Source organism: Acanthisitta chloris, unplaced genomic scaffold, assembly GCF_000695815.1.
Source record: "Acanthisitta chloris isolate BGI_N310 unplaced genomic scaffold, ASM69581v1 scaffold11361, whole genome shotgun sequence".
Lineage (NCBI taxonomy): Eukaryota > Metazoa > Chordata > Aves > Passeriformes > Acanthisittidae > Acanthisitta > Acanthisitta chloris.
In genome coordinates, this window is record NW_008654406.1 from 49079 (window position 1) to 61802 (window position 12724).

General features: G+C 43.5%; 1 protein-coding gene across 1 annotated transcript in view; it reads right to left on the reverse strand.

The window, feature by feature from the left end:
- Positions 1-12724, reverse strand: part of FN1 (fibronectin 1) — a gene marked incomplete at its 5' end in the record, with an annotated part of 55520 nt that overhangs the window by 21441 nt on the left and 21355 nt on the right. Inside the window, 8 exons of the mRNA XM_009083516.1 lie at positions 503-775; positions 3104-3295; positions 4048-4134; positions 4425-4593; positions 4940-5034; positions 6606-6872; positions 10066-10338; positions 11662-11856. Of these exons, the coding sequence (XP_009081764.1) occupies positions 503-775; positions 3104-3295; positions 4048-4134; positions 4425-4593; positions 4940-5034; positions 6606-6872; positions 10066-10338; positions 11662-11856 (1551 nt within the window). The remainder of the gene's footprint in view (positions 1-502; positions 776-3103; positions 3296-4047; positions 4135-4424; positions 4594-4939; positions 5035-6605; positions 6873-10065; positions 10339-11661; positions 11857-12724) is intronic.

Here is a 12724-nt window from a genome sequence, read left to right on the forward strand (position 1 = left end):
CTCGGGAAGTACAACAGCCTTTGTGATCAGAATGCATACAGAGCTGCCTTAGCATACTACTTACTATTGCCCTTTGACAATAATATTAAATTGTTTTTTAAAAAGAGATATCTGCTCAAAGTTGTGAATTCTGTGAAGTCTGAATTGATTTTTTGCCCCGGCACTTTTATTCTGGGGAAATCACAGTTTAAGAGTCTGGTGAATACACAGCTCATGTTTCAGGCTCTTGATTCCAGCTGGATCCTGGAAATCTAAATAGAAGAAGGTAAATGACTGCAGACTTGCCAGGCTTATTCATGGTATTAAAATGCCTCAAATTCAAACGCTGAGCAGCACATATCCATCCCCAGCTGCCAGTGAGAGAAAGGAGTGAACTGGGTCTGTCTGGCTTTCCTGCAGTGAGTGGCTCAATTCCTCTTTGGACAAAGCCCCATCATGCCTACAGCCAGTGACAGCATGGAACACCGTCTGTGGCACAAAACACAGAAGTTTCATAATTCACCCGTTTGCTGTGTCAGAGTGGTAGGGGCGCTCTCTCCGCCATTAATGAGTGTGATTACACTGATGTCGTAATCAATGCCCGGCTCCAAGCCTGTCACTGTGTAGTATCCTACTGAGGAGTCCACAAAATCTTCAAAAATAGGGACACTTTCTCCTGCTGCAACTACTGTGATGCGGTACCCAATAATGGTGGAGGCATTTAACGGGGTCCACCTCAGGCCGATGCTTGAGTCAGTTATGTCAACAAAGCTTAGGTCAGTGAGTTGGGGCACCTCTAATAAGTTAAAGAGCAAATGGGAAAAGCAAAAGACATACAGAGGCAAAAGAAAGACAAGGGAGAAAAAAGCAGTGTTCATCACTATTAACATTGACGGAACTTTAGAAGCAATTGCGGTGATATGCACAGTTTCTCTTGGGGTTTTGGGGAAAGGGAAGGTCTTTGGCTTTTTTGTTGTTGTATTGTTGCTTTTTCTTTTTTCATTTCTTCTGCCTGTATTGTGCCCTTCAATTCAGACTTCAGCTGCCTCCCCAGGCAGACAGAACCTGGAGCCCCAATCCCCTCAGAAAATGCACTTTCATTTCAGAGATAACTTTCAGAAAGCCTTAGAAGAGGCATTTAACTTGCAACAAATTTCCTATGAGCAATGATGAGCCATAAAGACCCATCATTTTCTATTGAAAATAGAAACTGAAAAAACACAGCCCTGTTGGGTTTTTTGGTTTTTTTTTTTTACAGGTAGACTACAAGAGATCAAAATCTATTCATATATAAATAAAACAACAACTCTGAAACAATAGTTGATTGACCCTCTAGAATTTTTGTCTTGTTCAAATGGTGAATCTAACTTAGCATTGGGGTCATAAAAATATCAACGCATTTGAAGGGGCTAAATCAGACTAGAGCCTCAGCTGGTGAGAACCATCACAATTTCAGGGTAGATCATCCACTATCCAAACTGCTTACACAGGACTTAGAAAAAGCCTCAAATCCCTGTGATGTCTTAAGGATCTGGCCCACAATTCCTACTTACCACTAACTGCTGCAATATATGCTCTAAAAACAGATTATATGGAACAGTGAGTAATAAAACACTTTCTTGGAAAGATGGTAAATGGTTAAAAATGACCTTTAGAGGATAAGAATTCTGTCAGAGTGACAACATCCCCATGTTGACAGGTTATGACCAGCACATGATGTGGCTAAGAGCCTGGCACTGTTGGCTAAATTGTTCAAAATCTCAGCTCTGAGCCGCTGAACAAAGATGCTCTTTAATGACCTTCTAGATACTGCCTACATTTCTGTAGGGCAAGCACAGCTGTGACTGTTTCCCCTATTGATATTATTCCCATTAGCAAAGGTGTTCATTTCCTGCATGTTAGGACCAACAGAACTGGGCAGGGAGTGGGTAATTTTAGATGCATCTTTAATTGACAATGGCCAAACTCTCAGATGCTCAAGTCAATAGGTTGGTATTGATTTAAGCCACAAGATTTGGCTGTGTAACTTAAGCAGGGTGATCCTGAAATCAGTGGGAACTAATGGATGCCTTTCCTCACTCAGGATCAGACACCAGCAGGTGAGTCAAAGATGCAGGACTCAGTATCCATTCTGTTGGATCAAGTTAGTTTGAAAAGGAATTATGGGACAGAAATATCACTTTAATAATAGTGGTTATGATATATTTTAATGTCCTTCTAGGAAAATACTTATTTTACAGAATAGATGCAAAAAAATGCCACCTTTCTGTAAAATCATGGTTTATCCACATGGAATGCATGTACCATATCACCTTTAAAGAGTGCTAAAAGCCAGAGACATACATTCTTAGCTTTCCCCACCAGAAGATGGTAAGGGGCTAAAGCTCTTACTGCTTTAATTATGCAGTATCACAGTATTAGTTCACCCCCAGGGAGCATACAGCACTTCAGTGAAGCGTGGAAATTTTAAAGCAGTGTTATAAGAGCAAGCAAACACAGTAGCTGGCATCATTTCAGGGCTGAGCAGAAACAAAAGCAAACAAAGCCCTCTCAAAGGAAAATGAAATGAAACCATTTGGGGAAATGCATACTAATTTTACTACTGTGGCTACAAAGGTAGTTTCTGCAGTCACACAGCATGTTAATGTGAGGTGGCACACACCACTCTGTGTCCCAGAAGTGCTACAGTGATGGCTTTCAATATTGGCTTTCTTCTCCACTGTGCTGAAGTGATCCTCTGCCACTCCTCTTGCCAAAACTTCTCCTGTGCTCACTTCCCACTCAATACCTCTGTTCACCTACTTCCTGTCCCCCTCAGCTGTGCTCCAGATGCTGGGGCACTTCAGGGCTAAGCTAAATCTCTGCTGCTATCCAGCTCAGTGTATGGATACAACAGATTCATACCACCACCCTCTGACAGGCCATGTAGGCTGCCCATGCAGAGAAGTATATGGGTGTAAGAACTGCTCTGTCACATATTGGTACATGGCTGTTCTGCTTCTTGAGACTAAATGTAAAGTCTAAGCCCTCTGCTATCAGACTAATAGGAGCTGTGCAATGTAGAGTTCTCGAGCTCAGCCATTTGACTTTGAGTAGCTAAAACTGCTGCTCATCCTTTCATTACCTGGCGTGATGGTTTCCGAGATGGGGATACTCTCCTGGTCATCCTTGACTGAGTAAACACTGACGTTGTACTCCATACCAGGGTTCAGGTTTTCAAAGGTGCAGGTGGTCTGATCTGCACCTACGACTTCCTCCAAGGTTGAGCCCTGCTGCCCATTGGTAGGAACAGTGGTCACACGGTACCCACTGATGCCTGAAATACAGAGCCAGTGAGCAGTAATCTCATGCTGTATTTATTTACATCAGGTCTCAGTATAACAACTGAAACAAACACATGATTTTACAAGTGATTCTGTCAACCTGAGCCCCGCAGACAAGAGGTTGCTTTGTCAAGCACCACAAAATGAGCTTCCCAGGAAGTAGTCATACCACTCTCAGAGCATTTCAGGTCCCTTTGAGACCTCACCAAACTGAAGATCCCATGACATCTGAAGTAATGGGATCTGACCATGAAGATTCAGATACCAGCCAAGAGTGGGGTTTTCAAAAGCTATCAATCCTCCTTTTAGGGAAGTCAATTGTACAGGTCCCATCAGCTATTGTGGGAAAACAGTTCATCCTAAACAGTTTCAGAACTTTCATTCTTACTCTCAATAACACAAACTCGTTCATCACTGTCAGAAACCTTTGTGGTCCATTTTGCTTTCCTTCCCTTGAACTATTTTTAAAACCATTTGGGGTATTTGAAGAAATCCTTCAAATCCCTAAAACAGCTGAAATATTTAAATACATTCATACTCCAAACCAGCATTTCACATGGAACATAAATCATGAAGAGTCCTACAGCAGCCTGTAGTTAACTGTGTATTATATCCTTGAATGTATATTTTTTCCTTAAATTACTCAACAGTAAGTTCCCCATCAAAGTCTCCTCCCTGAACTGCACGGAGCCATAGAACTAGCTACAACAGGAGGTTTGAGTATAGTGCGAGTTCACATAGTTACCTGGAGATGTGCTTCTATCCCAGGAGACTATCAGGATCCCAGTAGCAGGATTGGACTGCAGGCGCAGGCTGCTTGGTGGAGCCAATGCTGCAAGTGTTCAGACAAATGGGTCACTGATGGCACTGAGAATCATGCCAGCTGCCTCAGCATCCCTTCTCCCTGCATTATATCCTCACCCTTCAATAGTCAGCTAAAGACGTTCTCCTGAAGTTGTGATCGTGCATTGCAGGAGACAGTGCTACTATCACCCTTGCATCAAACCAACCACAACAGGAGGCAAAGACCAGAGCAGACTCCCAGAAAGCAGCCATTGATCTGGGAGCACAGGGGAAGCAAGTGGAAGAAGAAGTAATTGAGGAAAAGGAAAGGTGTCGTACGTGTAGTCACTCTCCTGACGATGGGGGTCTCTCTCTCCTGGCCATCCATCAGGACTGTGAGGCTGTAGGTGTACTCCACTCCAGGGGTCAGGCCAGATATCACAATGCTGCCAGAATCAGAGACAACCTCCCGAGGAGCCTCTCCGCCTTGGCTAGGGCGCACACCCAGCTGCAGGGAAGCAAAGTTTGCTTTTCAGCCTCAAATCACCCTATCCCAGAGAACCATCAGCAGCCTGATTTAACACCCAACATGAGCGTCATGGGCCCTTGTGTTGAACACCAGCTGTTAATCCTGTAACTTGTGTTTCAGATGTCCCACTGATGCACTTGAGCTGAAGAACCATGACTGCACTGACCTCTGTCATCTAAACCCACCCCCTGTAGGCAGCATGTCTTTTGCATCCTTTCCCTTTGTGATGCTATCTTCACTGCAGACCACAGGAAACAGCTTTAACCTGTCCTCTCTACCATAGGGAAACAAGAGGAAAAAACCCATTGGACTTCGCTTCTCCTACCTTGAAACCAATCCTAGGGGCAGGTGTCCAGGTGATAACGATGGAAGTCTCGGTCACTTCTGTGTTGAAAGGTGGAACAGAGCCAGCAGGTTGATCTGTGAAGTGAATTGCCAGAGTTGAAATCTACCTGCTGTGATGGCTCCAAACAGTTAGAAAACCCGATGTACAGCACTCCTACAGCCAGAGGTATGTAATGAGTACTGAACTATCTCACTTCTGAAAATCCAGTGATTTGGGACTGATCTGAAAGATTTTTGCCTACTGCTGGGCTTGACAGACACAGTATGCAAGTGGTCTAATCATAGGCATTGTTTTTATTCCTGAGGAAAACAGAAGTATTGAACTAGTTCTCAGGATCACCTATGCATCCAACCTCAAGAATTTGTGGAACATTGTTTTTTGGCATGATATCTAAAGTGTTGCTCAAAAACGAGCTTTGTTTTCCTTCACCCACCATAAGTCATTCAATCAGCAGAACACTACACCCTTGACTGTCATCCAGCTGTCTCAGCAAGGACCACCTCATCTCTCACCATCTTCAATTCTTTGGAAGTCAGCAGAGTGAAAAGGAGCTCAAAGTCAGTCTGAAGCATATGTGGTCTCATTGATATGTCAGGAGCGCCACAGAGAAGCCAAAGCCTTTGTGTATCCCAGAATCAGCCTAGATAACACCACTAAGTTTAATCTGAAATGACCTTATTATTAATGAAGAGACTTGGTTGATTAATCTGTAGTCTTAAACTGGACTGGCTTTGTTCAGACAAGCCAGAATTTGAAGGCAATGTTCATCTAAGATACCAAATCATATCCTAATTGAGAAATATTTATAAAAAAGACTGTTTGTCAGCAAAAAAGCACCTTGCCAGTATCAACAGTGTTACTCTGATTAAAAGTTTGAACCCTTATTTTAGTTTCACACTGCTCTAAAAGAAACCACATTCTCTTTTGAAAAGAGGATGTGGTTCTTGGGCTTGGATAGCTTTGAATTTTGTTCGTTTATATGATGGCATCATCATTACTTAAACACTGAATCTATTTGTTCTTTCTGGAATTATGTGTGGGTTCTTACAGAACCCCCTTCCCTCCCAAAATGTGCTTCAGATTTCTTCCAAGCCAGCAGCACAAGCACAGATGACTGAAATATAAAAATAAAATCAAATAAAAAAAAGGACAGAATGCAATGTTTATGTCAGTTTCTGTAACTGCAGTCGAGCTGCCTTAGATGGTATGGTTGGGCTTGAGAAATGACTGCTTTCAGCTTCATACAAATGACAGACTAATTATTCCTGGCCCATTTTAAGGGATCTGTATGTTTTCCTTGATTTGTCATGCCAAAACCAAACAATTGCAAAGTAAAAGTAAATTTCTTTGACACTCAGTTAAACAAAAACCCCAAGTACCAGTAGTAAGTAGTAAGTTTTCCCTTTTGTTTTTCATGATCAGAAAAGCTGAAATCTCTTTTACTAAAAGCTTTTTGATGCAAATAACTGTTCTTCCTGCCAACTAGTTCAGAAAGGAGAACGAGGACTATTTCCCAAGCTGTTCTGCTGGAATGCTACTTCAAAAGGCTATTTCTGTAAACCAATTCACAATAGCCAGTTTCAGCACAAGTTTTGAAGAAGGGCCAGGGTGTCAAGGAAGAGGAATATGTGTATGTTTCACTTACTAGTTGTGAAGACTCCTGTCTCTCTGGTGCTTTGCAAGTCATCTTTAACTGCCACAAGGTACACGGTGTACTCCGTGCCAGGCTGCAAGTTCCTGAGGAGGTACTTGGTGGCAGAGGGTCCCACGTTGTAGGTCCTTGGCTGACCTCCTGTTGTGGGACCTGCAGTCAGCCGGTACCCCGTGATCACAGCACGGGGTCGCGTCCATACCACAAACACTGAATGCTCCGTGGTATTGAGAAACCTCAGGTTGGTGGGGGCATCCAGCTCTGCAGGGGTAAAAGAATAACATCCATCAGTTTTCCAGCTGAACCCCTACTTCACCCCCACTTCCAAAGCACTTCCATTGCCACGCACAAACCATGGGTGTACAACGAAATGGTTAAGCCTGTATTTCTGAGGCACTGTGTGAGTACAATAGTACTCACTGCTATGAGAAGATGGGGACCATGAGAAAACTGGAAAGAGAAGGGAAATAACTAAACCCATGCCTCAATGCCATCCACTAATACGCTGGGCCAGGCAGACCTGAGCTTTGTGAGCTGTGCTGATTTGGGTCACTGCCATCCGTGCCATCCCATGGGGAAGGCAGGCTAGAGGCTGAGGCAAGACAGATGAACCCAACCATACTCAGGAATTTTAATAGTTTCTCATGAAGGCTGAGCATTTCTTAAAAATCAGCTCAGTTTAGACTTGTCAGCATAAGCACAGAAACACAACTTTAGCCCTTTTTCATGAAAAAGATTTATCCTTTGAAATCCTTGCCCAGTCTTCTCAAAATCCCTTCCCAAAACAAAACACCCCCCCCTTTGTCATCTGGATGTCAAAATAAGTAACAGTCAGCTGCTTTCTGCAGAAAACCAGTTCCTAGATCTACTTAAAAATAATCACACCATGGAACCGACCATACAACAATTCCAAGCATGCTCATTTCTCCCATGGGACTCACTGAACAGTTCTTACCAGGCTTCCTCCCCTTTTTATCACTGTCCCTGGGAAGCTGCTGAAGCTGATAACCAGATAACCACATAAACATGAGGCTGAAGCAACACAGCTCCTTCAGCACCACACTGGAGCCCAGTGACTGGCAGAGATGTCACTACCTTTGGTTGAGACAAGATGAGACTCAGAAGGAGAAAAACAAGCAATTTTGCCCCCACAGCCAGTAGGGTAGCACTGGCTGCAGCAAATAGTTTATAGCATCCACATGGCAAATTTTCCACCTTTTCTCGGTCCTGATCATATGTTGAAATTAAGAGCAGTGAGAAGAGGTTTCACCAATGCTCTTTGTGATGCCAAATGCTTTTTTCTCCTCCTGAAGAAATGACATTTTTGTGATAAAAATTCATGTTTTCAGCACTCTCACAGTGATTCAGGAGGAAGCAGGTTTTTGGGTTTGTTTTCTCCCCGATTGTTTTCTCCATTTTTGAGGAGGGAGGGAAAAGGAAGAGAGTATTTCCTTCTTCCACTGTTTGTAAAAACGGTAATTCTAAAAGAGAAAGGATGAGTGTGACCCTCCTTAGACCCATCTTCAACCCACAGGCTGAGAGTCAACTGTATCCCTTCCTTGTACTTAGATATGTGCCAAGTTTCATCTGACAAGGATTGGATCTTCCTCCAATGTGTAGCCTAAAGTCAGTTCCTTTCTGCACAATTTAATTTGCCAGCTCTGTTAGGCTTTTATCACTTCCTCTCCCCATCCTAAAGGAAAAAAGGGGAAGATTAAAAAGCCACACACACACTTGGAGTTTATTTGTAGACTGCTTTGTAACGGAAGGCCAAAAAGAGAATCACATTTACACCGTGGGAAGAGACTGTTGCTGCAGGGTTTTCCTTGGGAACCCTGAATGATTTCTGTTTCCCAGGACTTTCGATTACAGGATGCAATTTATGTGAATACTTTCTGAAATGTGGTTTAGGCAAAGCAGTTAAGTGGATGATCATAGCTTATGGAAAATGATTCCAGACATTTGTGACTAGCTCTGTGCTGCCTGAATCAAATGTCTATGCTCTGATGTACACCTCTGTGTGGAGTGTCAGGGGGACTCTACACCTATTCAAGGCTCCTCAAAGCAACCACAAAAAAATTACAGATCTAACTGGGAACTGAGCCCTTCTTGTTCTGAATGCTTCCAAGACAGTTTAGATTCCTAAGTCGCATCCTTGCTCATGAAAGCCTCGCTTGAAAGAGGAGGGAGGGTGTGCACACCAGCTATGCTGCACTCAATTAGATACCTATGTTAAAGGACAAACATAAGGATCCCATTCTCCCTGCACAGTCAAGGGAGAGGCACTATTCATGGCTCCTAACTTTATGGATGCAAGTCAGGATACTTCACAAACAGCATGGCTATATTCACAGATTATCCCATTGCCTTTCTTCCCTCTCACGTTTGTAAGAGTCATTCTGAGTTCTTAAAACTTGCTCTCATTTACTGCAAAGTGCCAGAATAGCAGCAGATGCACATAGTTAAATTTTGGTCCTTTGAATAAGATGTTCCAATCAAAAAACACCACACAGAGTCACCTTTCTATTGCCCAATAAACGGAATCTGTTCAAATGAACCATGTACCAGGTTCTGTCTCTTGGACCAAAAGATGGAGATAACCACCCAAACCCATACTAAACTCCTCCTCTTCCATCTGAAAACCTACATCTTGCCCAGCCACTGCTCCTCTCTTCTCTGCACATCTGCAAAGCACTAACCAATGTCTAGCAGACTGCACCTTGTCATCTTGCCTCACACTGGTGATGTGCTGCACTGCCACCAGCTCATTAGCAACCAGGTTCTGAGGGATCCTGCATGAACCTTCCTGGAAAATATATGCCCCCATGGCTCTTGTCAACAGCCCATTGAAGTCACCGCAAACCAGTTCCCAAGGTTTCACTGGGATAACTGGAATTTCTGGAGTGGTGAGGCAGCCTGTGGAAGGCCAGGCTGAAATGCAGTCCTTCTAATGATAAGGCCTGTCCATGCAGCATGCAGAACTGCTGCTGACAGCAGAGCCAGATAGGTATGCAGCTGTCAGAAAGGAGATAGGGATTTTGAGAGCAGTCTCAGCAAGATTCCTAAGTCATGCTGAAATCTGCCCTAAGGTATACACACACACACACACACGCACACAGACAAAATTATAAAAATCACAAGCTGTGATCTGTGCTGTAAAAGAACTGCAGGGCCCATCAATTCTCAGCCAGTAATAAAAAAGTTGAATTCCAGCCATATGAAATTGTTTTAAAGCACCATGAGAGTTAAACTCCCATTGGAAAGCCCTGGAGGAGGATAAATCTGCTGAAGAGATCATTGTTTGACTGAATGAATTCCCAGCCCTGTCATCCTACTTATGGGATACCTCCTGGGCTATAACTGTTGCACTTCAAGTGCTCTGTTTATACATTTCTCTAAGCGACAGAGAAATACGCACTTCAAACGCTGAAAAAAGCATGAAGGAAAGACTTACTTGTGGTTTGCTCTCCAGTCAAAGGTTTGCTCTCCCTGCCCTGGCTCACAGCAAAGATCTTAAACAGATAAGTTGTTCCTGGGAGCAGGTCAATGACTTCAGCAAAAGAGCTCCTGGTGATAGGCAGCCTCTGGCCATGCTGGCCAGGGCGATTGACAGGGATCACTTCCACTCGATAGCCAGACACTTGGCTCTGTGGTGGGGTCCACATGATGGTGATCTTGATATCAGAAACCTCCACAAACTGCAGATCTCTGGGTGAAGGAACTTCATCTGAAAGCAGAGGAATAGAACAGTGTCAGAAGGAGTCCTGGGCCATTGGCAAGAGAAGGTATAGGTTTCCATGGAAGGAAAAAAGTTCATTTTGATTCAATAATGGCTAGCCCAAGAATATTGACCAAATTAAAATGTCATGGCAACCTGACTGTAAACATGTCTATGCACAATCCCAGACAATATTCAAGTTGACTACAATTCCAAATGTCACTACCGAGTCGTAAGTATTTTATGCCTTCACTCACAGAAGGTCTCTCGCTGTGACAGAAAGAGAACTGAAAGACCAGATGTAATACGCTACAGAACTTCAAGTATATGCAGAACCAAAGCCTGAGGGAAAAAAAATACTCCAGGGGCTGGAAAGAGTAACCTCCTTTTAAAATTGAAAGAGAGCGTTTTCAAAACCCACAGCATGTTCTGAATGTCTATAATTAACTTGAAATCCATCTTTTATAATTAAACAAGTACAGGGGCTGATCTGGCCTTACTGTAGTCAAAAACCAAATGCAGTTCCCTCTGTGCTGGTCCACAACACTGCACCCTGGAATTCTTATGTTTCAATTAAGTTTCTTCAGATTAGGACTGATATTGCCCTAAGGTTAACCAGTGCACAGTTCTGGAAGCTGCTCATGCCAAACCATAAAATCATTGAGCCGAGTTCATTCCTGGTAAATTCCCACTTGCAAACACATGCTTGCAACTTGCAGGACCATCAAATTCCACTGCTTCCCACATTAGATCCCAATTCTTTCACTATCCTTTCTTTCGGTTTGGCTATTCAGCCCAACTGGATGCTTAGAGAACCCTGAAACCACTAGTTTTTTTAATAGTGGGTGCCTCAAATTTAGATCATGTGGTGTTATTTTGGCACATCAGTCAATACTGAGCCATCTCCCATCCCCACTGACTGGAACAGAAAACAATGGATAGGACTGGAATGGAGAGGAAGAAGTCAGGTGAACTATTTGTATCTGTGTTGTGGCATCTGCAGGCCAAGTACTAAGGCAAAATGATACACCAGGTTCTTCAGAAGATCTCTTAGCAGAATTCCCTCAAGACACCTTAAGAAACTGATGTCTTTTCCGTAGACACAATGCAAGACCTGTCTGCACTCTCATCCCCAGGCATTGCAACCCTATTAATGCAGACTGGTGGCCTGTGTCGATAGGTATGATTTTACTGTAGAACTCCAATACCGGTGAAATTTACAATTAAAAACCACAACAATGATGACATAAGCAAAATTGAGCTGATTTAAGCATTCATTTAGCTAGTAACAGAAAACTCAGGGACTGATATCCAGAACATGCTGACCATTACCTGTGCGTGGGACACCTGTGGTTTCTTGTTGGATGAAGATAGGAGTACTCTCCTGGTTTTCTTCCACTGCATAGATGCTGATGTTGTATTGAACACCTGGCATCAAGTCACTGAGCGTTACAGAGGTTGCAGTGTCAGGCAGGGTAAGCTCTGTGCTGCTGCCTTCCACAGAAGGTGTGTAGATAATTCTGTAGCCTAAAGCAAGAGAAATGTGTAGTCCTCAGCACAATCAGTAAGCCAGCACAAAGAATGCCAGAAATGAGGGCTAAACTTGTCTCTCTACTGGGGTTTGATAAAAATAGTCCTGAATTTCAACAGGACCTGGGGCTTGCCTGTGCTAACGTCCCATCTACGGACCACATGTTCCTAGCACCTTCCAAAGCATAACCTGACCTGGGTTAGAATATTTCTGAGGATATACGTGTGGATTTAGGTCTGTACAGTTCTCAGGCTTGTTATGGGATGGTTATGTCTAGATGACAGATATAAATAGAAGCTCATGGGGCTTGTTTTTATTTAATGTAAATCCAGATGGAATTGTTTTGCACCCAGCCTCCAGGATTGCTTTGTTCTGACACCAAAACCAAGCAAATGCTAAACTACCATGTGCTTTCCAGCTGGCGTCTCAGAGTGGCAGAATTTTGCATTACTCCTGTATCCCACAGTCATACATAATTTTCTTTTTTACCAACATTTCAGATCATAGAATCATGGAACCAGCCGGGTTGGAAAAGACCTCTAAGATCATCAAGTCCAACCCTACCGTAGTTACTAGACCATGGCACTAAATTCCACATCCAGTCTCATCTTCAAAGCCTCCAGGGACGGTGAATCCACCACCTCCCTGGGCAGCACATTCCAATGCCTGATCACTCTCTCCATCAAAAATCTCTTCCTAAAATCCAACCTAAACCTGCCCTGGCAGAGCTTGAGTCTGTGCCTCTTGTCTTCCTGCTGGTTGCCTGGGAGAAGAGACCAACCCCCACCTGACTCCAACCTCCTGTCAGGGAGTGGTAGAGGGTGATAAGGTCTCCCCTGAGCCTCCTCTTCTCCAGGCTAAACA